Consider the following 24,824-nt stretch of genomic DNA (forward strand, 5'->3'; position numbering starts at 1 on the left):
TTCAGGCCCCATGTCAGGCTCTGCACTGACAGTGTGGATTGTGTTTGAGATTCCCTCTCTCTCTCTGCCCCTGCCCTGCTCTCTCTCTCAAAATAAATAAGTAAACTTAAAAAAATAAAATAAAAGACTGGCAACTAGTGTTTATCTTTTTCCTTCAAGTCTAGGGATTAGCAACTTTATATGTGAGTGTAGTCTTGATCACAAACCTGGTTGCATTTGCACAAAACAGTGAATTTAACCTATCCATTCCTATCTTAAATCCTAATGTTCACTTCTTTTCCTTAGTAACAAATGTTCTTTGTGGCATTTTTTTTTTCCAGAATAAAGAACTTGTGTCTACACTAAACACCTGTTCAGGCAGATATCCTTTCTCCTCAATGATTTTAATGGCAGGAATCTGTTAACTCTTCTGCCTCTTGCTTGGCAGAAGCTGCTTCTCCTATTATATATGTTTAAGTTTTATTTTAAGTTAGGTAATCCCAACTTGAGGCTCGAACTACAAGACCAAGAGTCACATGCTCATCTGACTGAGCCAGTCAGGCACCCCTACCTTTATATTTAAGCTAAACCACTTTCTAGATTTATCAAACCAGGGGCGCCTGGGTAGCTCAGTTAAGCATCTGACTTCAGCTCATGTCATGATCTCACCACTCGTGGGTTCGAGCCCCATGTCGGGCTCTGTGCTGACAGCTGAGAGCCTGGAGCCTGCTTTGGATTCTGTGTCTCCCTTGCTCTCTGCCCCTCCCCCACTTGCTGTCTCACTCAGAAAGCAAGCAAGCAAGCAAACAAGCTAAAAAAATTATCAAACCATCTTTTGCTGGCATTAAATTCTCCAGCTTTAGGTCGTTGTTTCCTTTTGTTCTAAGTTGTCATATAATAACTTCACTTTTTTTAAGTAAAGAGTATTTTTTATGTTTATTTTTGAGAGGGAAAGAAGAGAGAGAGGGGAAGGGATGAGCGGGGGAGGGGCAGAGAGAGATGGGGACAGAGGATCTGAAGCAGGCTCCATGCTGACAGCAGTGAGCCCAATTAGGCTCAAACCCACAAACCGCAAGATCATGACTTGAGCTGAAGTCAGACACTTAACTGACTGAGTCACCCAGGTGCCCCTACTTCACTTTTTTTTTTTTAACCTTTACTTATTCATCCTAATTGAGAGAGAGAGAGAGAGAGAGAGAGAGAGAGAGAGAGAGCAAGGAAGGGGCAGAGAGAATCCCAAACAGGCGTGGTGCCATCAGTGCAGAGCCCAACAAGGGGCTCGATCCCATGAGATCATGACCGTGAGATCATGACCTGAGCCAAAATCAAGAGTGGGATGTTTAACCGACTGAGTCACCCAGATACCCTATGACTTCACTTTTTCTTGAATCATATGTGTCCAAACGTATGCCTTTCTTATAGTAATCTCACGCCCAAATAAAAGCTGCATTTTCAATGAGATAAAAAAGTATTTTGCAAAAAATGCAAGGTTTTCATGCCTGCTGGTGTAGCTGCAGTGCTGGCTTCATGACTTTTCTTTTTTTACAGTGGTCCTTACACTGGACTAATTTATCTTGAAATGGTGCATAACCACAGTTGCAGACCTCAATCTATGGCACAGAACAAGCAATTCAACTTTTTCTTGTAATATCATGAATTTCCTTCGAGAGCCCTTTCAGCATCACTGGAGGCATTTCCTATGGGTCTCCTGGTGTTATTCAAGGTTTATGGGATTGCATAACCTAAATATGATGAAAAATGCACAAAGAACCATAAGAGATCTTTTTTACTGCATTGTGCAATTTACTGGAGAGACAATTGCTTGCATGATGATTAGTATCACTTGGCATTTTAAGCAGATACTTGCAACATTTGAGCTCACTGCAGTAGACACAGGTGAGCTACTAAATTATTACAGCAGTATAGTTTGTACTGCAGCTAATCTTATGCAGTTATGATTTAATACTGCACTTTGACGTTTGTTTACATCTTGACTACAAATGGTGTTTGTCATGTACAGTCTAGTGTGTGTGTAAGTTTTGATACATTTTAACTTTTTCTTTTAAGTTTACTTATTTTTTTTAGTAATCTCTACACCCAATATGTGCTTGAACTCAGGACCCTGAGATCAAGAGTCACATGCTCAAGGAGAGTGGGTGGCTCAGTTGGTTGAGTGTCTGACTCTTGATTTCTGCTCAGATCATGATCTTATGATTCGTGGGATCAAGCCCCGAGTCAGGCTCAGGGATGAGCGTGGAACCGGCCTGAAATTCTCTCTCTTCCTCAACCCCTCTCTCCCACTTGCACTCACTCTCTTAAAAAAAATTTTTGTTTTAAGTCGCATGCTCTTCCCACTGAGCCAGACAGCACCGCAAAATTTAACTTCTTATAATAGATTTGTGTACATTTTATGTAAATGCTAAAACAGTAGTATCTACATATATTAATGCATTCATAGCATACTTTTTTTCATTTTTTTGGTTATATCTAGGTTGTGGAATTCATCTGTGCATTTTTTCAAACTGTCACAGATTTCCCCAAATCTTCCGATATATTTATTGAAAAAAATCTGTGTAAAAGTGAAGTCCTACAGTTCAAACCCATGTTGTTCACGGATCAAATGTATGTCTGTCTTTAACAGATCTGTGGTTTGCAAATATTTTACCCCAATGTGTGGGTTATCTTTTCATTTTCTTAATGTGGTTTTTGAAGAGATGTCTTAAATTTTGATGAATTTCAATTTATCAACTTTTTCTGATTCAGGTTTTCTGCATCCTAAGAACATACCTAATCAAAGATCACAAAGATCATTTTTTTTTTACTAGTTTCTTCCAGAAGTTTCAGTCTTACCTGTTAACTTGACATCTGTGATGCATGTCAAGTTAATTTTTGTATATGTTACAAGGTAAGAATGGAGGGTTTTGTTTTGTTTCCGTGTGGATATTTGTTTTGGTGCCATTCATGAGACTGTTCTTTCCCCCACTGAACTACCTTGGCACTTTTGTTGACAATTGGTTGCCTGTACAAGCGTGTGCATGTATTTCTGTATGCTTATTTTGTTCTATTGATTCATATGTATAATCCTTACACAAATGCCACATCATTATCTTGCTGTAACTTAATAGAATCTTGAAATCATTGGAATATGTCCTCCAATTTTATTCTTTTTCAAAACTGTTTTGGCTATCCTAGAATCTCTCAATCCCATATAAGTTTTAGGATCAGTTTGTCAATTTCTACAAAGCTTTCTGGAAATCTGGTTGGGATTGCTTTGGATCTATCAATTGATGTGTTATTAGTTCAGTCTCCCAACCCATGAACGTTTTATCTTTCTCATTAGGGGTTTACTTTCTTCCAGCACTGTTTTATAGTTTCCATTGCACAGGTCTTACACATATCTTGTCAAAATGTCTTATTTTGTGTGTGTGTGTGTGTGTGCGTGTGTGTGTGTGTGTGTGCGTGTGTGTGTGTGTGTGTGTATGTGTGTGTGTGTGTGTGTGTGTATATATATATATATTTTTTTTTTTTTTTTTTTAAATTTTATTTATTTTTTTTGGTGATCTCTTCACCCAACCTAGGGCTCAAACTCATGACCGTGAAATCGGGTCGCATGCTCTTTTGACTGAGCCAGCCAGGTGACCCTCTTATTTTATTTTAAGGCAGAGAGAGGGGGTATGTTTTCTTTCTTTTGTTTTTTTAAATGCTATTTTAAAGGAGTGTTTAAAAATTTTTAATTGTTGCCAGTATATAGAAATGCAATTGGTATGTTGACCTTGTGTCCTGTGATCTAACTTATTAGTTCTACCATTTTTTCCTAGTTAGTAGTTCTAGTATTTTCTGTATATTCCATAGGATTTTCTATATAATTGCCTGTCCATGTATTTATTTCTGCTTTTCTAATTTATACGTTTTTACATTTCTTTTGTTTGCCAAGTTGCAATGATCAGAACCTCCAACCACAATGTGGAAAAGAAACATCCATATTTTGTTCCCAACTTCAAGGAGAAAGTTTTTGGTCTTCTACCATTAGGTGTGATTTTAGCTGTACATGTTTCATAGATGTCTTTTTATCAGACTGAATAGGTTCCCTTCTATTTTTTATTTGCTGAGAATTTGATTATGATATGCTTTGGTGTGATTTTGTGTCTGTCCTGATCTGGATTCATTGTGTTTCTTGGCTCTATGGGCTTATCGTCTTCATTATATATAGCACTAGGAAGTAAGTGGTAAGCAAGGTAGGTGGACAGATATAGTGGACTTATGTGGAATGCTGTGTGCCTAGCATTCAATTCTTTAAGAAAACACTTCTTTCCTGGTCTGTATACTTCTGATGATCCTGTACCACCACACCCCCAAGACTGAGTCCATGACTCAAGCTGAGTTAACCAGAACCTTTCCTAGGACTTCTCCATTGACTATATGTCTGGGTTAGAGTGAGGGAGATAAAGTCACTTGACACTCCCTGCATTCTCCCAGGAAGTATGGAGTAAACTGTCTGCAGACACAAAGAATAAACATGAAGAGAAGAGCAGAACTGACCTAGAGAAAGCCCTGAAGATATCAAGGCTCTGGAACTAGCCATGCAGAAGTAGGTTTATAGTTGGACTTCTTAGTTTTGAAGGCTAATAAATTCTTCTTTGGCTTAAACTAAAATTCTTATTTTTGTTTTTGCCAACTGCAATAAAGTCCTAATGCCACACCAGAAATTTGGAATTTCTTCCAAGGAAAACGTGGGAGTATAATATATGTAGGTGTACATTTTGTTTTTTCAACATCTTTTCTTTCTTTTTTTTGAGAGAGCTTGCGTGCGCACGTCCCTGAGCTGGGGGAGCAGCAGAGAGGAAGAGAAAATCCTAAGCAGGCTTCACGCCCAGCGCAGAGCCTGATATGGGGCTCAATCACAGGGCTGTGAGATCATGACCTAAGCCGAAAATTAAAAGTCGGACGCTTAACTGACTAGGCCACCCAGGTACCCTGCACTAACGTTAGTGTGGAAAAGGAACAAAGAAGGGGTGTCAAATTAGAGGCAGGAAGACCAGTTAGACATTACTGTAGGCATCCAAGTGAAGTAGAATAACCTCATTAAACCCTAAAAAACCTAAAATAGTGAGATAATTGAACAGATAAATGGACATTAAGAAAACAAACTTGCTAAGAAATTGGCGACTGGATTTGGAAGGAGAGGGAAGAATTTAAGGATACTACTCATATTTGAGTAGAAATTTCAGATGATAAAGACTGAGGTAGAAAATACAGGAGAGGGGCATCTGGCTGGCTCAGTTGGTACAGCATGAGACTCTTGATCTCAGGGTCATGAGTTCAAGCCCCATGTTGGGTGTAAAGCTTACCTTAAAGAAAAAGAAAAAAAAAGGAAATAGAGGAGGAGGAACAGGAGTGGGCAGATTGCAGGGAGAGGAGTGAACACAGATCCAGTCACATTTTGACTGAGGAGCTTTGGAGGTCAACCAAATACAAATGTTCATCGCACAAGCAAAAACTCAGGTGTGGGCTGGAGATATGATAATCCTAGCTCCTGCATGGTAAACTGATTAATCTTAAAAAGGGTTAGCATCCTGCTGATAGGAGCTTCCTAAATGCAAAAAGCGTAACTGAGGGCTTTAAAACAAATGTTTCATTTCAAGCACGTCACAATGCAGTTTAGAAATGACGTTTAGAGGTGTCTGGATGGCTCAGTCGTTGAGCGTCTGACGCTTGATTTCAGCTCAGGTCACGATCCCAGGATTGTGGGATCAAGCCCAGAGTTGGGTTCCACACTGGGCATGGAGCCTGCTTGAGATTCATTCTCTTTCTCTCTCTCCCTCTGCACCTCCCCCACTTACACATGGGTGAGCTCCCTTAAAAAAAAGTTCATTTGCAATAAAAAAGAAGTAAAAATAATAGTATTGTTAAATTAATATTTGAAGTATAGAACAAAACTAAATAAAAATAGATTACATTAGTTCTTACCAACTTTTAGATTTAAGTAAGTCTTCTACTTTAATCTTCTTATGAGGAAAATGTGCTTATTAGGAAAACAAAAGTTTGCAGAGTTTAAATGATTTACTAGAAGGCTCAAAAATATTCTGGAAAAGATGTTTTATTATTAAGAGAATTTAAATGAAAAAACTGATAGAAAAATGAAAGAAAATTATGTGCCCTTTCAAGACCTTTACATTTAATATTCCAGGTTTTCATTTTCTTGATACAACTGTATCACTTTCATAATTTTTCCTCTCATGAAAAAGAGGAAAAGAGGGCGGGAAGTATCCTGAGGAAGAGAATGAGCAATCTGTGATCCTGAGATGAAATGAACCATAAAACATAAATGTGGAGGAAATGCATGTGATGGGTAGAGAAGTGTGTTCAATGAACAAGTCACTAGAAAGTCACATATGTTATAACTAAAGAAATGTTGGACATACATCACATGCATTTCAGGGTCAATATCCCATATCTTGCAGTTACTCAAAATAGATTTTTCTCTTCTTTCCTGACCATTTTGCCACATGAAAATGATCTACCTAAAACAAATATGTCACAATCAAGATCTTCAGTGACTCCTCACTGCCTACAATGAATGCACTGTTTCATAAACAATGTTATTATTCATTGTCTATATGTTTAATAGTCATTATAAAGAAATGTGTTGAATACATACCAAGTACAAAATACACTAATACAGTAGATAAATGTGCTAGAACAATGCTATTCCAAGTTTGATCCAATGACCACCAGTATCAGCATCACATTACAGGTGGAACATTTATTTTTTTGAGGACACCAGGTGGTTCTTATGAATTAAAAGTTTTAGAAACACTGTTCTAGACAGTTAAAAAGGAGAGGACCTAATGTCTCTTAGGGGTCTCACTCTCCCAAGGGTATGGAAAACATTTGCTGAGTAGCTGGAAGTTTTATAAACCTCAAAAGGTGTTCTGTGATGAAAGGAACAGGGTTAAGATTTCTGACTCCTAAGGACCATTTAGCCCTGTTAGCTTTCCTTTTGAAAGATAATAGCTTTAATATTGTGAGTTGAGTATATTTAACATGGATATTAATGTGTTTGTGTGTAAATGTCCAATTATATATACGTGTGTGTGTATACATTTTTTTTTTCCAGGACTGGAGTCATGGCTAAATAACATTTAAGCAAGACTTTCATTTTAAGTAGACATGACAGAATTTTAAGCTTAGAAAATTAACAGTGTATAACTTAAATTTTACATATTAAAAAAACTAAAGGAACTGAAAGCTGAAGATTATGAGAGGTAGTGGTACCTATGTATGACATTTTGACAGTCCATTAAATATTATGAATTAGAAGATTATGGGAAAAAGGGAACTACATTCTAGGAGAATATGAAAAGGTCAACCCATGATCTTGGGAAAGTATAAGAAAAATATTTTCAAAATGTACTATAAAAATTGTTAGACATGTTTTAGTGACAATAAGCGGAAGGTGATTACTCTTGATAGCATAAAAGGTGAAAAGAAAGAAGTCCATGTTCCTGCTTTTTGTTAGTCCTAGTCGTTCCCACTCTATTCTCCTCCCTTGTTGCCATGACTTTGGGGCACTTGGTTAAGTTTATTCCAATTTGTTGAAGGCTAAAAACTACATTCCTAACGATTTTGCTTTATATATCGTATCTTGGGTAAAACTCATTTATTATGGTTATTGACTGGGGAGGGAGAAGGGGGAATCAAACAGGGAGCAAATTCCCAGATGATGCTTATGTGGCCATTTGGTGCATACTTTGAGAACAACTGCTTTAATGGAGTCAGTAATCAGTCTCAAGGACTGGTAGGTAGACACTAAAGGAAAACAGTATCTCTCTGTGTAGGTTTTTAGGACATAGAACATTTGTTACACATTTGCCACCTGCTCAAGAAACAGCCAGGTATGTATTAATCTTTAGGAATTGTGGCAAAATTAGTAGCTGGAAAGAAAGTAGCTGGAAAGAAATTTCCTTTCCAAAGATGAACCCAAAACCTAAATAATTTTTAAAAAGAGACAGTATTTATTTGCCTGTATTAGGATTGTTGTAGGGGCACCTGAGTGGCTCAGTCGGTTAAGCGTCCGACTTCAGCTCAGGTCACGATCTCGTGGTTTGTGAATTTGAGCCCTGTGTTGGGCTCTGTGCTGACAGCTCGGAGCCTGGAGCCTGCTTTGGATTCTGTGTCTCCTTCTCTCTTTGCCCCTCCTCTGCTCATGTTCTTTCTCCCTCTCAAAAATAAATAAACATTAAAAAAAAAAAAAAGGATTGTTGTAGAATCCAGTATTATGGGACCTGCTCAGCTAGCCTATTTAAGTTTTGATATCCATATCCTTGGACTAACTTGAAAATGAATAGCATAAGTTCAAAATTTCTGCCTGCATTAAATTAAAAATAAGAGTTTCTAAATATTTTTTATTCTTGTGTTAAGATCATAGGTAATCTTAGTTCAGGTGTTTCTTAACCTGATTATTAAAAAACAAAATAGGAGTAAAAAATAATTCATCTGGCAAATGTACTGTTTGTAGATAGTAGCCACTTTTAAAACCACATTTCTATTAAAATTGTTCTTAGATTTACAGCACCTGATATCTGGACCCAGCTGAGCTTTTATTTTACAGATCAAAATGCATAGATGAAAATACATTATAATATTAATGAAGCCGTTCAAGTTTAGCCTGAAGAGATTTAAAATTTCCTGTGATGGTTTGTACTGCTACTGACGAGCTCATAGACTGAAGCTCAACCAGATAACCACAGATAGCATCCAGGGACAGATTTGTAAATCTTCTCCTGTAAAAGAAAAGATACCTGATCAACTATCAATACATTCAGAAACATTTCCTCTCCCCTTTCTCACACGGGAGTTTGCTTTTTTTTCTCCCAAGAAACATTTCCTCCCATAAGACTTCTCTCCAACTTCTGCTAATTTTAGTACAGTCCCACAAAGAGCAAGGATTATAGGATTAACTAAATGATAAATAAATGAAAACAGACAAGAAATGCAGGAGATAGGTGAATTACCACATAGCCACCATTTTCCTTTGGAAGATTATTATAATGGGAAAGAAGCAATTAAGTATGACTCCTAAAATGAAATTATTTACATTTTTTTGGTCTTTTCAAACAAATATACCTTGAAATGACCAATAATATCACAAAGACATAACTGAACTACACTAAGTCACTAATTCAAAACAGAAGCAGTGTAGAAGTAATTCATAACTCATATCACTTTACCTATAGAAAGGATTTAGGACAAGGCTTGAAAAACGGTAAAAACTCTAACCTTTTATACATGCTAATTGGTATCATTCAACTAGTCAATCTCCACATCTTCCTTCATTCTCTCCAAGTTAGCTGCCCAGATACCTATTAGAAACATTTGAAACGGTTATAGTTACCTCTCACAATTTAAAACTTGGCTAGGATTCTCAACATATCTTGCCAATAGCACATGTATGCAATCCAAAAGGTGCAGTGGCTTCTTCATTCTGTTCCAGAATGGATCCTATAAAGAGAATATACATCATGAGTTATAAAGCAAACTGTGTCAACTGATTTTTCTTTTCTTTTTTGTCAACTGGTTTTTTAATCATTTATGTTTCTCTTCTTGATAGCTGTGACATCACTTTTACTTTACACCTATGCACACTTAGTCTGATACTGTAAATAAAAGACTAAACCAGTAAAGAATCTTTTTAATTAAAAAAAATGTTTTTCTCATTTTTTTATTTGAGGAGGGGGTGGGGAGAGAACAGAGAGAGAGAAAGAGAAAATCTCAACCAGGCTCTATACTCAGCACAGAGCCCGATGACCCTGGGATCATGACCTGAGCTGAAACGCTCGACTGACTGAGCCACCCAGGCGCCCGTGCTGAAACCAAGAGTTGGACACTCAACTGACTGAGCCCGTGAACCAGTGAAGAATCTTAATTCTAGTTCTAGTCTTACCAGTTACTAGCTATGTGACTTGAGCCCTTGTCAGATGTAGCAGAAAATGGGGATACTACTACTTGCTCATTTCCCATCGTAGGCTCATTGTGGGGCTTAAATGAGATATACAAGAGCCTTGTAAAGCACTCTATAAACGTTTTGATGGTGCTACCATAAAAGAATGATATATACGTCAACAAGATTTCATTTGGATCTTTTATCTTAGGATAAAAATTAGAAAATACATAGTCTGATAAGGCTCAATGTGGTAAGAAAGATTTTTATTTACATTGAGGTATAACCGACACCTATTTGTTTCAGGTGTACATTGTAACGATTCGCTATTTGTTTATACTGAGAAATGATCACCATAAATCTAGTTACCAGGCATCACCATCACAGTTAACAAAAGTTTTCTTTTCTGGTGGTGAGGAAGATGTTTGGTATATTTTAAATGAAGTTATAAGGAATAAATACACTGTTATTTTGTTTTGTTAAAGTAAATGGTAATTCTTTTTTTTTTTAAAGGTTACAATTTACTTAAAAAAAAAAATTTTTTTTTAATTTATTTTTGACAGACAGAGAGACAGAGCACAAGTGGGGAAGGGGCAAAAAGAGACGGAGACAACAGAATCCGAAGCAGGCTCCAGGCTCTGAGCCATCAGCACAGAGCCCGATGTGGGGTTCGAACTCCCGAACTGTGAGATCATGACCTGAGCCAAAGTGGGACGCTTAACCGAATGAGCCACCCAGACGCCCCATTAAATGGTAATTCTTTATGGGTTTAGCCTATTCCACCAAGAGTAAAGCAAATATAACTATATTTACTAATATTATCAAATATTTTATTTTTATAATATAAAGCAAAACAACTCATTATCGGTTTTAGAAATCTAAAGTATGATAATTTATGTTCAACAAATGAAGCAAATTTCTGATCGATTTTATCATATGAGATATAAATAAAAATGCTCTCCCTCTTTTATCCAGAAAATGTTCATTTACCTTAAATAAAATTATTTCGGGCTGACTGGTTGGGTCAGTCAGTTAAGCGTCCGATTTCAGCTCAGGTCATGATCTCCAAGTTTGTGAGTTTAAGCCCTGTGTTGGGCTCTGTGCTGATAGCTCAGAGCCTGGAGCCTGCTTCAGATTCTGTGTCTCCCTCTCTCTCTGCCCCTCCCTTGCTTGCACTCTACTTCTCCCTCTCTCTTAAAGATAAACATTAAATATAATTTTTTAAATTAAAAAAATATTATTTCATTTTATTTCATATTTTCCTTACCCGTGACTTGAACAAGTGATCATATACTTCCAGTAGCCTAGGTAATGGCACTCCAATTTCATTCATTGTCTGTATTACAAAACCTACATCCCAGTTCAAAGTACAAACTTGCTGTTCTAAAAACTGCACAATAAAATCTGGAGAGGGAAAAAAATCAGAAATTAGAATTGTTAACTCCCTCCCCACCCTCAGCTTATTGAGCTATAACTGCCATATTACACTGTGTAAGTTTAAGGTATACAATGTGATGTGATACACATACATATTGTGAAATGTATACTCCAGTAAGGTTAGTTAACATGTCCTTCACCTCACATAATTACTATTTTGTTGTTGTTATAGAATTGGTAATTCCTGATACTAAAAAGTAGGCCTTATTCTCATTTTTTACTACTTGTCATGTCATAAGATTGTAACAATAACACTCACATTCATATTTATGATACTTAAAATCTGAGACTGACCAATGTGAACATCCATGGGCAAGAGGAATCACCGAAAAGGCTGCCACTGAACCTGCGTCTCCTCTAGTATTTACCATACAAAAATTTTGCATAGGTAATCAAAATTCAAAAGCCCTAAACTTCTAGTTTGAAGCCCTCAGAAGTTTGTCATTGAAAGATGGACCAAAAAAAAAAAAAAAAAAGGAAAGAAAGAAAGAAAAAAGGACTCTTCTACCCTAAACTTCGTTGGGCTCAAAAATTAAAAATCCAAGTCAGTGGGTGCCAGGGTGTCTTTGTCAGTTGGTTGTCTGACTCTTGGTCAGGTCACGGTCTCATGATTCACGAGTTCAAACCCTGCATTGGGCTCTGTGCTGACAGTGTGGAGGCTTCTTGGGATTCTGTCTCCCTCTCTCTTTGCACCTCCCTTGCTCACTCTCTCTCAAATAAATAAACATTAAAAAAAAGTAAAATAAAAATAGAAATCTAAGTCAAAGCAGAAATACCTCAAAAGAAATTATGTATAACGTGGCCTTTTTAAAATTATTAAAATTGTTAAGTTTTAATTTTGTCTTTATTTTCCTCATTAATGAAATACCATGGCAGTTTCAATCTATACTTACAAGAAAAATGGCATGACTATAATGGTTTTATTTCTTGACATCTTCAGGGAAGAGGTCCTAAATCAGAGATGGTCTATAAACAAGTCTCTATCCTCATTTAAAAAAAAAAAACAAAAAAGGGGCACCTGGGTGGCTGAGTCAGTTAAGCATCCGACTTCAGCTTAGGTCATGATCTCACAGTCTGTGAGTTCGAGTCCCGCGTCAGGCTCTGTGCTGACCACTCAGAGCCTGGAATGTGCTTCAGATTCTGTGTCTCCCTCTCTCTCTGCCCCTCCCCTGCTCATGCTCTCTCTCTGTCTCAAAAATAAATAAAAACATTAAAAAAACAAAAAACAAAACAAAACAAAACAAAAGCCCACAAAGAAAACAAACAAACAAACAAACAAAAAACAGGGGTGTCTGGGAGGCGGAGTCAGTTGGGCGGCTGACTTCGGCTCAGGTCATGATCTCACAGCTCATGAATTTGAGCCCCGTGTTGGGGTTTGTGCTGACAGCTTGGAGCCTGGAGCCTGCTTCGGAATCTGTGTCTCCCTCTCTCTCCGCCCCTCCCCTGCTCACACTCTGTCTCTCAATCTCTCTCTGTCAAAAATAAACATTAAAACAAACAAACAAACAAAAAACAATTTAGGGGTGTCTGGGTGGCTCAGTCAGTTGAGCGTTTGACTCTTGATATCAGCTCAGGTCATGATCCAGGATTGTGGGATCGAGCCAGACACTGGGCTCGGCACTGAGCATGAAGCCTACTTAAGATCCTCTCTCTCTCTCTCTGCCCCTCTCCTTGCTCGTGAGCACTCTCTCTCTAAAAACAAAAAACAAAAACAAAACCCAATTTAATGTTATGTTGTGAGCACTTTCCTGGTTCTCAACATTTTTCAAAAACACTAGGTGCTTAACATTCTACGTTATGGGTGTATTTGTTAATTTACAGTTGAAGAAAACATTATACATTGGCAAATGGCTAATAATTAAGAGTCACTACATAGATAACAATTATTGTCAGTATATTTGGATAAGAAAGGGGTTCAAAATTGCATTTTTAACACAACTATCTACTATTTTAAAGAAAAATATGTCCTCAGTATAATAGACTGCAGTTGAATTAATCACAGATTGCCCATGCAGAAAAACACCAGCCATTTTTCTTTTCTCCTTGAACTTGCATAGCGTTACCAACAATATAATCATAACAGTTTGTTAGCACTATTTCCAGATAGATATATAAACTTGGAAGGTCAAAGAAAGTTTCCTATCTATTTATCAACAAATTTCTGCTATCTTTGGAAGTCTTTCTGGAGAGGCAGAAATAAACTGCTGAGCTAAACAGCAACAAAGAAACAATTCGACTCTGAAGAAAATTGCATTTCCACTGCAATGAAGAAAACCATCAAAAGAAAGCAAAACACCTCTGATAGCACTTAAGGTTATTGCTTACCTAAAGGAAAGAAGCGAGGTGTGCCAGCATAAATTTTGCCAAGGAGCACAACCTTGAGACTAAGAGCATGCATTCTATCCGGGGAGCTCAACGTCACACTTTCATTCAATTCTGCAAGAAAAAGACACGCCATTAGAAACCTAAATTGTTTTTTAATGGGAAATGTTTAAATTGGCTATTTTATTCTGTTTCAAGGTACAAATGCCCTAGAAATGATTCTAATATAATGAGCAGATACTGGGGCGCCTGGGTGGCTCAGTCGGTTAAGCGGCCGACTTCGGCTCAGGTCATGATCTCACGGTCCGTGAGTTCGAGCCCCGCGTCGGGCTCTGTGCTGACAGCTCGGAGCCTGGAGCCTGTTTCAGATTCTGTGTCTCCCTCTCTCTGACCCTCCCCTGTTCATGCTCTGTCTTTCCCTGTCTCAAAAAATAAATAAAACGTTAAAAAAAAAAAAAAAAAAGAGCAGATACTGTGTTTCTGTTAGTGTTTGAAATACTCTTGTCTTACCAGGGCGTTCGTTACAGGATTCTGGGAAAGTGTCTCAGAATCCCTTATTAAGAAGTACAACCACAGAGGCTGCTGACTGGCTCAGTCAGTTGTGAGTCTGACTCTTGACTTCGGCTCACATCATGATCTTACAGTTCTTGAGTTTGAGCCCTGTGTCAGACTCTATGCTAGCTGTGTGGAGCCTGCTTGAGATTCTCTGTCTCCCTCTCTCTCTGCCCCACCCTAGCTTGCGTGCACCTCCCTCTCTCTCAAAATAAATCAACAAACATTAAAAAAAAAAAAGTACAACCACAAAAATGACACATCCTTTTCTCTGAGAGCCCTCTCCAGTATAAACTGAGGTCATTCTCTGGAGGACCACCCTTTGCCATGTCTACGTACCCTCCACTCACCCTCTACTCTAGATACAGGAGAGCCACTAGCAGCTTGCATTCCTCTACCAAGTCACTAAATAATGTATGCTAATATACCCATAAGTGAGCACTTACCTTTCTCTATGATATCTTGCCAAAGTGTCTGCACCAATATAGGGTCTGAATAACCAGCACAATGAATTATTGCAAGCTTACACTCTGCAAGTTTAAACGGGTCAGCAAATTCCCCATAAAGCTGTCAGAGAAAATGTCATCATTATACATGCAACCAGAGGTCAGCAGTCAGAAATTAACAGTGATGCACTCTTTTGACAATTAAAAGTAATCAAGGATTTTATTCAAAGTTCCTAATACATGATACAAAGACATGATGACATACAGCTGTCATAACCCCCGATTAAGAATGGTGAAGACACGGTAAATACATTTAAATAGATTTCAACATCTGTGCCTTTTTCCCCCCTTGGCTGGCAGGGAGATACTGCAATGATATTTCTTTTATAATTAGTGTTGTCTAAACTAGGGTTTCCAAAATCTTGGAAATACTGACAAATCTCAGAGTGTTTCACAGTATTTGGAGAAATGTTCAAGAATAATTGAAAAAGGAATTGCTCAGAAATACAGAGTGGGAGAGGCTTGAAGATACAAGGAAACATAAATTACTTTTCCAAGACAAGAAACAAGGCCATAAAATAGATGGCAGGAATTTTAACAAAGCCCCATGTGAGGCTGATAGATTTTTGGTAGAAAATGGCCTGCAAAGAGCAAGTAAACTCTTCCTAAGAGTAAGATACCACAGCAGTGATTTGTCAGCCCAGCAACATGCTCCCAAGAATGGCTTATCTTATTTTGTGGAGATAGATTAATCTTTCCCATGAAACACAGAGTAGAACACAAAAGAAACAAGGAATCTGTAGATATTAGGTGACTGCTAGAGTAATTCAACTAGCTTTTTTATTACCTTAGTTATGTCCATTAGCTCGGAATCCAGCTGAGAAATTGCATCCTGTACTGAAGAATGATGGGAATATTGCCTTTGTAGTGTCTCTTGTATCTGAAGTTGGATCCTAGCAACCTAGTTTGGATTAAAAAAAAGCAAGTCTTATGTTCTTTATGATAAATCAACAAGTACTTGAAGGAATGATTCCTAGTATCTGAGTTTAAGTTTGTTAAAGTAAAACTAACGTATACAAAACAGCATAGTGACTATAGTTAATAACACCATAGTGCATATTTGAAAGGTGTTGAATAGAACTTAAAAGCTCTTATCACAAGAAAAAAAATTGTAATTATGTATGATGATAAATGTTAACTAGACTTAATATGGTGATCATTTTGCAATATCTAAAAATACTGAATCATTACATTACACATCTGTAATATGTTAGATGTCAATTACACCTCAATAAGAAAAATGTGTAAATAAAGACCTAAGAGACCAGCAACTCTTCATCACAACATAAAAGATTTCAAAGGAAGTATACTGTGGCAGAGAGCCTATGCTACCTCTAACATTCGTTCTTCCCATGACTGTAGCCAGACAATACCTACATTATACTTCTCAACTCCTTTGCAGGGAGATACGGTATAAAATTAAGTTCTCTTCAAAGGAATGTGAGTGGAAGTAAAGTATGTCACTTCAGGGTTTAGGTCTTTAAGAGAGTGAATATGCGTCTTACATGTTTTTTGTTTTCTAACTCCCTTTGAGAGAAGAAAAAGATAAGACCATAGGAGACAATAAAGCTGTAAAATAGGGTCTTGAAATCAATCAAGTGGAAGAAAGCCAATGGCCAATCAGGAACACCCACTCTGTGGATATTTGTGAATGACGAATAAGCTTTTGTATTTGGACCATTATATACTTCTGGGTCTCTTAATTAGGGCAGTTTAACCTACTCTATTTCATATATCTACTCATTAGCTTCCAGAATAGATGGTAATTGTGATATAATGTCCTTGGTGTTGGAACAGTTGGAAAAAACCTTCAAAAATGCCACAGAGAAAAAATTTTAATTACAGTAATGTGCTGTGACCCAAGTGCTACAGACTTAAAATCTTTTAAAATATTTATATCTAAATATGAAAATAAACACATGTAGGCAGAAGAGACTAGAATAATGCTGACTGCTACTGACCTGTTATTGACTGGAAGGAAGAAGGAAAAATGGAATAAATGTGGCTACTGATCAATGCAGACAAAGCTTAAGTATCTTTAGCACTTACTTCCATTTTTTCTTCTAATTCATGAAGGAATTCACCATCTGCGGCTATTGATGAAATGGCAGTGGAACTTTTGGCACTAAGAATGGCTCGAGCAATGTACTCTAGTCGCTGCTGAAGTGAAATTTCTGTGCTGGGAGGAAAAACTCTTATTTTATTTATATGAATTCCTAAGGATCCAATATACAAATATATCAATTATGACACATTATTTTTTATACACCAAATGAACATAAAAGGCCATTTAAAACTTGAAAAAATTATTACAGGATTTCTAATAAAAGAGATCTACAATTTAAGGCAACAAATAAATACTTAAGTTTATAGCCAAAAAAGTTACATCCTATTTTAAAACTTTAATTCAGTATATTAAAACTTGGATTCTTCTAAAACTAAAATTAAGGAAAACATTCTCGATTACTCCTCACATTCTTCGCTTCTCTACCTGAATATGGCCAATCTACATGTGATCATCCACAAAACAACTAGATTGACCTCTTTTTTTTCTTTTTAATTTTTTTTTTTTTTTTAACATTTATTTTTGAGACAGAGAGAGACAGAGCATGAATGGGGGAGGGTCAGAGAGAGGGAGACACAGAATCCGAAGCAGGCTCCAGGCTCTGAGCTGTCAGCACAGAGCCCGACACGGGGCTCGAACTCACAGACTGCGAGATCATGACCTGAGCCGAAGTCGGCCGCTCAACCGACTGAGCCACCCAGGCGCCCCTAGATTGACCTCTTAAAAACAAACATCCGGTTATGTCACATGCCTTCACCCACTCCTTCAACCTCTGCTCCTTCTACTTGCTCCCTTGTTCACCATCTCCAAGCCAATGACTTTTTTTTGTACTCTAAACACGATAAACTTGAATCGAATAGATTGCCTCTGCAGAGACCATTGCTCCATGCCTGGACCCCTTCCTCTGTTCTTTAACAGCTGCCTATCCGTGTCACTTAAGAATCAATTTTTATGACAATTTGTGAGGCCTCCTCTGACCAATCTTAACTAGAGCAGCTCCTCACTCTCGTCCTCATCCGGCAATTTCTACCATACTATCCTATTTTTATTGTATTCACAGACCCTGAACTTGCATGCACGAAATCTACCCACTGGAATGGGAGCTCCCTGGGAATAAAAATGGTGTTTATGTTTCTCACTACTCCTTGAACATACATCACTGGTGCTCTGGCTGGCTGGCTGGCAGATGTCAGAAAGCCCCAAACATGTATCCATCTCCATGGTTACCATCTTTAGTCCTTTCCAATCCCCTAACTCTATCAGATGTGGTTCTTTGACATTATAAAGTGACTTGGCATTAAAAACAAACACGCTAATTCATTTGGTTGGTGGGAACCTCTCAAAGCAACCAGTATTAAATGTAACTTTTGATATCCCCATTACTTTCAATTTGAATCAGGAAAAAACTAGCTTTTCCTTTCAGAGATCTCAAACTGTCCTTCTGTATAACTATGGCTTCCATATTTTCTCCCTCCCTGCTCCCCCCTGCAAAAAGCAAAAGGGAAAAAGAATTAAGTCCTTTCTCCCTTCTATCTTTCAAAGTACAGGTGTAGAGGACAGTTACTTCGCACTCACCATCTCTTAATGTTGCACATAAAGGACTATTTTAGGAGTCTGTTTAGTACATTTAGAACCCATTTCTGAAGGAGCTTCCCTTTCTTTCCCCTCTCATCTCTAAAAAATACATACTTGAATTAAACATATTAAAAGTGGTAACATTTCTAAATTACTTAAAATAGAACATTCTATAACTACAAATTTATTTTTTGCAGACTATATATACAAAAAGTATAGTGATAAAAAGTAACATTATAGTTGGAAAGATATTTTATTGTGGAGAGAGATGGTAAGCTGAGAGGTAAATTGTGGATGGACAGGGTATCTCACATGAGGAAGAAATTCGGTTACATTGTATTATGTATAATGAAAATATGGATAACAAGTATTCTTCAAAGTCAGAGAATTTCTGAATACTTAATAACAATAAAATTATTGTTATAACAAGGAAAAAGGACAATAAATACTAATGGAAGAGCAATTAAGAACACATATATACATACTCACATTTCCTATTAGTCACATCTAGACTCTTTAAATTTATTTTACTTTATTGTATGTACATATATATGTATGTATTTTTTTTTTTTTTTTTTTTTAATGTAAGCTCTATGCCTATGGTGGGGCTTGAATTCACAATCCTGAGATCAAGAGTCACAAGCTCTACTGACTGAGCCAAACAGGCATCCCCATAAATGACCATTCTCATTAATTTGGTTTAATAACCGCTTTGCTTCAACAACATCCTCCTCCTAACTTAACTGATCTACGGTTTTTAGAAATAGCACTTGCATTATTTTAGCAAAGAAAATTCCAAATGAAAACACAGGGTCAAATTAATGATCTATCCAGATTGTATTAAATCGTATTTTGAGGGTTGTCTGGGTAGCTCACAGCTCAGTTGGTTGAGTGTCTGACTCTTGACTTCAGCTCAGGTCATGATCCCAGGGTTGTGGGATCGAGCCCCACAATGGGCTCTGTGCTCAGTGGGGAGCCTGCTTAAGATTCTCTCTCTCTCTTCCCCTCACTTGCTCTTTCTCTAAAAAAAAAAAAAAAATTGTTTTTTGATATGATAATCGAACTAGAAATGTCAATGCTTTCTTTAACGAGATTCTTAATAATCTTCAACATATATGCTCAAAACTTTTTCAGTAATTTAAAACAATGTGAGAGCAGAGGAAATAAGTCTAGAATTAGTAAAACATTTAAAATTGTAAAGCCTTTGAGAAGTTTTTGTCCTTTTAATTAAGAATACTAATTAACTGCTTTTAGTAGGAAAGAATCTAAAGACAAACTTTAAAGAAAAGTTTCAGGGGGTGCCTGGGTAGGTCAGTTGGTTAAGCGTCTGACTCTTGATTTCAGCTTGGGTCATGATCTCATGGTTCATGGTTCATGAGTTCGAGCCCCACATCAGGCTCTATGCAGATGGCACAGAGCCTGCTTGGGTTTCTCTGTCTCCCTCTCCCTCTGCCCCTCCCCCAACTCTCTCTCTTTCTCAAAATAAATAAGCATTAAAAAAAAAAAAAAAAAAAGGGGGCGCCTGGGTGGCGCAGTCGGTTAAGCGTCCGACTTCAGCCAGGTCACGATCTCGCGGTCCGTGAGTTCGAGCCCCGCGTCAGGCTCTGGGCTGATGGCTCGGAGCCTGGAGCCTGTTTCCGATTCTGTGTCTCCCTCTCTCTCTGCCCCTCCCCCCGTTCATGCTCTGTCTCTCTCTGTCCCAAAAATAAATAAAAAACGTTGAAAAAAAAAAAAAAAAAAAAAGGATTTAGAAGACAGTTTGGATAGAGAAGGTATTGGGTATTTGGTACCTTCTATACACTATGAAAAACAAAAAGAGAAAACTGTAAACTTTCAGTCCAAGTAAAAGCATTAAAATTCTACATGCATATAAGCTGAATGAGGTTTTCTTTCTTTCTTTTCTTTTGTTTTTTTGTTTTTTTTTAAGTAGACTCCATGTCCAACATGGGGCTAAAACTCACAACCCTGAGGTTGAGTTACAAGTTCTACCAACTGAGTCAGCCAGGTGCTATTTATTTTCTGAAATCTGGATGTAACTAGATCTAGGTTAGTTATCAATCATTCTTCACAGTGAGAATATTATACCATACCTATGCATGTCAGCCAATTTGGACAGTACACGAGCAGCATTACTAAAGCTTCTGTTCTTTTCATAATATCTCCACAGTAAATCCATATAACGAACTTTGTTTTGATCAACTTTGGCCATTCGGACTAGATGTGGCTCCAGAAATGGAGAAGCAATCTGCAAATCATACAGTTACTCAGAAACATTTTCTAACTATTTACTTGCTCTTTATGTAGTAACTATAACATTTTAAGACTACAGGTGTGCCGTGTTTCATGAATACATTAGCAAAATTATAATCCAACAGAGGACAGTTTTTCTCATTATATATGTTATGACTTTTGTTTTATCAGAGTTAAAGAGCTGCTATGATACTTAAATGAAGCTGATTAAAATAATTACAATCCAATTATAAATCTTAATAAACTTTGAAAACAGAGCTACAGATTCCTAGACTCTTAGCTCAAAGACATCCTTGCCATTATCAAATGTCATACATTTATTTTACAGACTGAAGAACACTGAGACTTAGGATAGTAAAAAGACATGTGTGAGGTCACATGCTGAATTAACACACAGGTAACACCAAGTTTAGGTCTCCTAATTCATAATCCAGTGATTTCCACCCCACTATATAAACAACCCATATCAGCCTTAAAATAATGAGAAAATTAGAGCAATAACTTATTTTGCCCACTAGGAAAAGATTATTACGTTACCTGGCTTTACTCTAACACCTAATGGTAGGTTCAAGATAAGAAAATGAATTTCCTGTAAATACATATATGCTTAATCCATTATGTTATGCTACTTGAAAATACAAATTAACAATATTAGAATAAAAGTATTTTTTACCTGCAATAGCTTATCTGCAAGATCAGCTTGTATTAGCCAATTATAAAGGGCGATACTAAAGAGCTCATCTTTGGATCGTTGAGACAGTTTAAGCATTTGTTCAAACTAAAATAAAAAAAAAAGTAAAAATTACCAGTTAAAGGCTGTTGCTGAACATCATGACCATCAACCTTATAAAATCCTGAAATCGAGAATCATTAAATGCTAAGTTCTCAGAGCTACTACCTCTCCCAAGAGGAGCTGTCACCACTACTAAACAATGTAATTTCAGAATAAACAATGAACATAACTAAACAATGTAATTTCAGAATAAAAATATGCTATGTCTCTTACATGATGTCCTGCTTCTTCATTACTCAGCATATTGGGGTCAGATGACAGTACTGGAGGCCCAGGTTTTTTGGGTACACTGGGAGACTGAGGAGCAGCCTTACTTTGATTTACCAGTTCTTGAAGCGTGTCTGTAATACACTTGTAACTGTTTAATCTGAAAAAGAATGGAAAAGGAGCAACTGCATTATTTAATGAGACAGCAAATGACTTATCTAATTTAAATACACAGAAGAATTTGAAGACTATTTTGGGAAACAGATGTATGTACACACATATATTTGGATAAAATGATACAAATTGTATACTTTTTCTAGGTTTTAGAAACATCTGGTTAACCAAAAAAGACTGAAGTCATAAAAATGAATGTATCAATAAAATCACATTTTAGATAGATTATATATTTTCTTTGTGGACACACATTTTTTAACAGTCATTACTAATTTGTGAACATTTAAAAATCATCCCTTAAAATAAAATACGCATCTTCACCCAGAACCAGAAATTAGGCAGGGGAAGAGATGGTTCCAAATAAGTTAGCTCATTCATTCATTATTTGTTTAAGAGCGTGAGCACACATGAGTTGGGGAGAGGGGCAGAGGGAGGCAGTGAGGGAGGGAGGTGGGGAGAGAGAGGGAGGGAAAGAGAGAGAGAGAGAGAAAGAGAAAGAGAGAGAGAGAGAGAGAGAGAGAGAGAGAAGAAAAGGAATCTCAGGCAGGCTCCACGCTCAGCTTGGAGCTCGATCCCACAACCCTGGGATCATGACCTGAGCCAAAACCAAGAGACTCAACTGACTGAGCCACCCAGGTGCCCCAAGTTATTTCACTTAAAATTGACATTAATAAAGTGTTATAGAAACTAGAGAGGCAAGTCCTTAAGAATATTCACCAGACTAAAACTTCTAAACTACGAATTATCCTAATTCAGTTTAAAAAAAACAAGACTTTTTTTTTTTTTTTAATGTTTATTTATTTTTGAGACAGAGAGACAGAGCATGAACGGGGGAGGGTCAGAGAGAGGGAGACACAAAATCTGAAACAGGCTCTAGGCTCTGAGCTGTGAGCACAGAGCCCGACGCGGGGCTCGAACTCACGGACCGCGAGATCATGACCTGAGCCGAAGTCGGCCGCTTAACCGACCGAGCCACCCAGGCGCCCCACAAGACATTTTTTTAAAAAAGTTTATTTATTTTTGAGAGTGAGAGCCCACATGCGTGCACATGGGGGAGGGGCAGAGAGAGAGAATCTCAAGCAGGCTCCACACTGTCAGCGCAGAGCCCAACTTGGGGCGTGAACCCACAAACTGTGAGATCATGACCTGAACCAAAGTCAGATGCTTAACCAACTGAGCCACCCAGGAGCCCCTAAAACAAGACATTTTTAAATGAAAGCAAAATCCAACTTTATGAGTGTACTTAAAATATTATTTCCTAATACAGTACTATCAATCAAACTTTACACCAAGAAAAGTCTGTAAGTCAACAATCTGCTAAGGTGATGAAACTTGCCTTTCTTGGAAAGCCTGCAGGCCCACAAGGTCTTCTTCTGGTTCTCCATGTTTATAGAAATGAAGTCCAAGACCCTGAGGATCTTTTTTTTCTGCAGCAGTAAGAGAGAGCTCCACCACACCCTCATAAAAACGGACTAATGAGAAAGGAAAAGGACCAAGTTAAGGGTTATTACTAGGCTGGATGTGTTTTCCCTTAGCTGGTTTATAAAAATACTGATCAAGGCTATTATTTCTCTACTGTACACTGGTCACCTGATGACAGTATCATATAAGATATGTCTGGTGAATCTACCAAAGAACAAGGTATCAATATGCCTAAAATGCAGCTATTAAATATATCTTCTTCATTGGAAAAACATTTTCATAGTTAGAATAAAAGGGAAGGTTTCAGTTCCTGGATGGAAAAAAAAAATCTCGGAGTTCAAAACAATATCTGTGCTAACAGTTATTACTTTTACATGTTAGATTTGATTTAAAGTAATTTTATTTTATTTTTAAAAGATTATTTACTTATTCTGAGAGAGAGAGAATGCCCTCACGTCACAGGGAAGGGACAGAGAGAGAGAGAGGGAGAGAGAGAACTCCTAGCAGGCTCCCTGCTGTCAGCATGGATTCCCAACTCGGGGCTCAGATCTCACTAAACGTGAGATCATGACCTGAGCTGAAATCAAGAGCTGGACATTTCACCAACTGAGCCACCCAGGTGCCCCTAAAATAATTTTAAAGCAAGCAGACAGGTACTATTTTAAAAATTAGTCAGAAGAATTTAAAGCATCCAAAAAATAAATGTAACCCAGGAAGCTATCTAATACAGACAGTAGTTTAACTGGACAAGGACTGAAACTCCAGTGTGGGAAAGTTACGTTTCAAGATATAAAAAGAGCACAATAGATTTTGCAGAGGCTAGTACAGTCATCAAATACTAAAACACAAGGCATGAATTTCCTGTGTGGTATCACTTGGGCAACTGAAGTTGAAGGAGGATTTGCTTTTGGGAAGAAGCTCTTCATCAGTAACTTGTTCCGTCATTTGTCCCCCGAGGAAGGAACAAGGTATGAACATTTTGTTTCTCACCTTGTCTATACTGAGCACAAACATTGGAAAGGTCCACTTGATTGCTGATTTTTTGATATTCCTTTAAGGATTCCCTTAACATTCTTTCCTTTTCAATCTTATTTTGAACTTGTCGGGAACGCTGCAGAAGTTCATTTGCCTAGAATTAGAGATGACAAGAACTTAAGATATAAAATTCAGCACACAGATGATGCTATCAACACAAGTTTTGATCTGTGTCTCAATACAAATCTCACGAAAAAATAAAAACTCTACAAACTTACTTCTTCTTAATTTTAGGCAGAAAAATTTTTGACCAAAAAATCCTAGCTATTCTTAATTCCTCTCACAAATATTTAAATCAAGATAGCTTTTGACTGGTAAATCTCTTGCCTAGTCAATACATTATTGGTCAGCAGGCAGTCCATTGTGATACTGATTTTTTAAATTATTTTCACCTGTAGGAAAGGATCAATAAAAATTGCCCAATTAACTCTAATTCATTACAGACTTAAAGTTTTAGTGATTTTTAATTTCTAAGGAGAAACATTACTTAACCATTTAAAAATATATGCTCTAGAAATGCTATCAAAATTCTTTATGAAAAACTTAAATATACAAGGATTTTAAGAA

The 24,824-nt window shown here is 37.3% G+C and overlaps 1 protein-coding gene across 2 annotated transcripts in view; it reads right to left on the reverse strand.

Moving 5' to 3' along the window:
• Positions 1-6,058: 6,058 nt before the first annotated feature.
• Positions 6,059-24,824, reverse strand: part of NUP155 (nucleoporin 155) — a 76,189-nt gene continuing 57,423 nt past the window's right edge. The window contains exons 24-35 of one of the 2 annotated variants that reach the window (XM_078445073.2): positions 24,213-24,351; positions 23,137-23,272; positions 21,633-21,786; positions 21,300-21,404; positions 20,467-20,621; positions 16,786-16,915; positions 15,524-15,637; positions 14,677-14,797; positions 13,682-13,792; positions 11,187-11,323; positions 9,374-9,480; positions 6,059-8,762 (exon numbers count right to left, since the gene is read on the reverse strand). In XM_078445073.2, coding sequence (XP_078301199.1) covers positions 8,624-8,762; positions 9,374-9,480; positions 11,187-11,323; positions 13,682-13,792; positions 14,677-14,797; positions 15,524-15,637; positions 16,786-16,915; positions 20,467-20,621; positions 21,300-21,404; positions 21,633-21,786; positions 23,137-23,272; positions 24,213-24,351 — 1,548 coding nt within the window. In that variant the 3' untranslated portion in view covers positions 6,059-8,623. Of the gene's footprint in view, positions 8,763-9,373; positions 9,481-11,186; positions 11,324-13,681; positions 13,793-14,676; positions 14,798-15,523; positions 15,638-16,785; positions 16,916-19,032; positions 19,398-20,466; positions 20,622-21,299; positions 21,405-21,632; positions 21,787-23,136; positions 23,273-24,212; positions 24,352-24,824 lie in introns of those variants that run through there. The other variant, XM_078445076.2, reaches the window with a different exon arrangement.

Source organism: Panthera onca, chromosome A1 (assembly GCF_046562875.1).
Source record: "Panthera onca isolate mPanOnc1 chromosome A1, mPanOnc1 haplotype 2, whole genome shotgun sequence".
Classification (NCBI taxonomy): Eukaryota; Metazoa; Chordata; class Mammalia; order Carnivora; family Felidae; genus Panthera; species Panthera onca.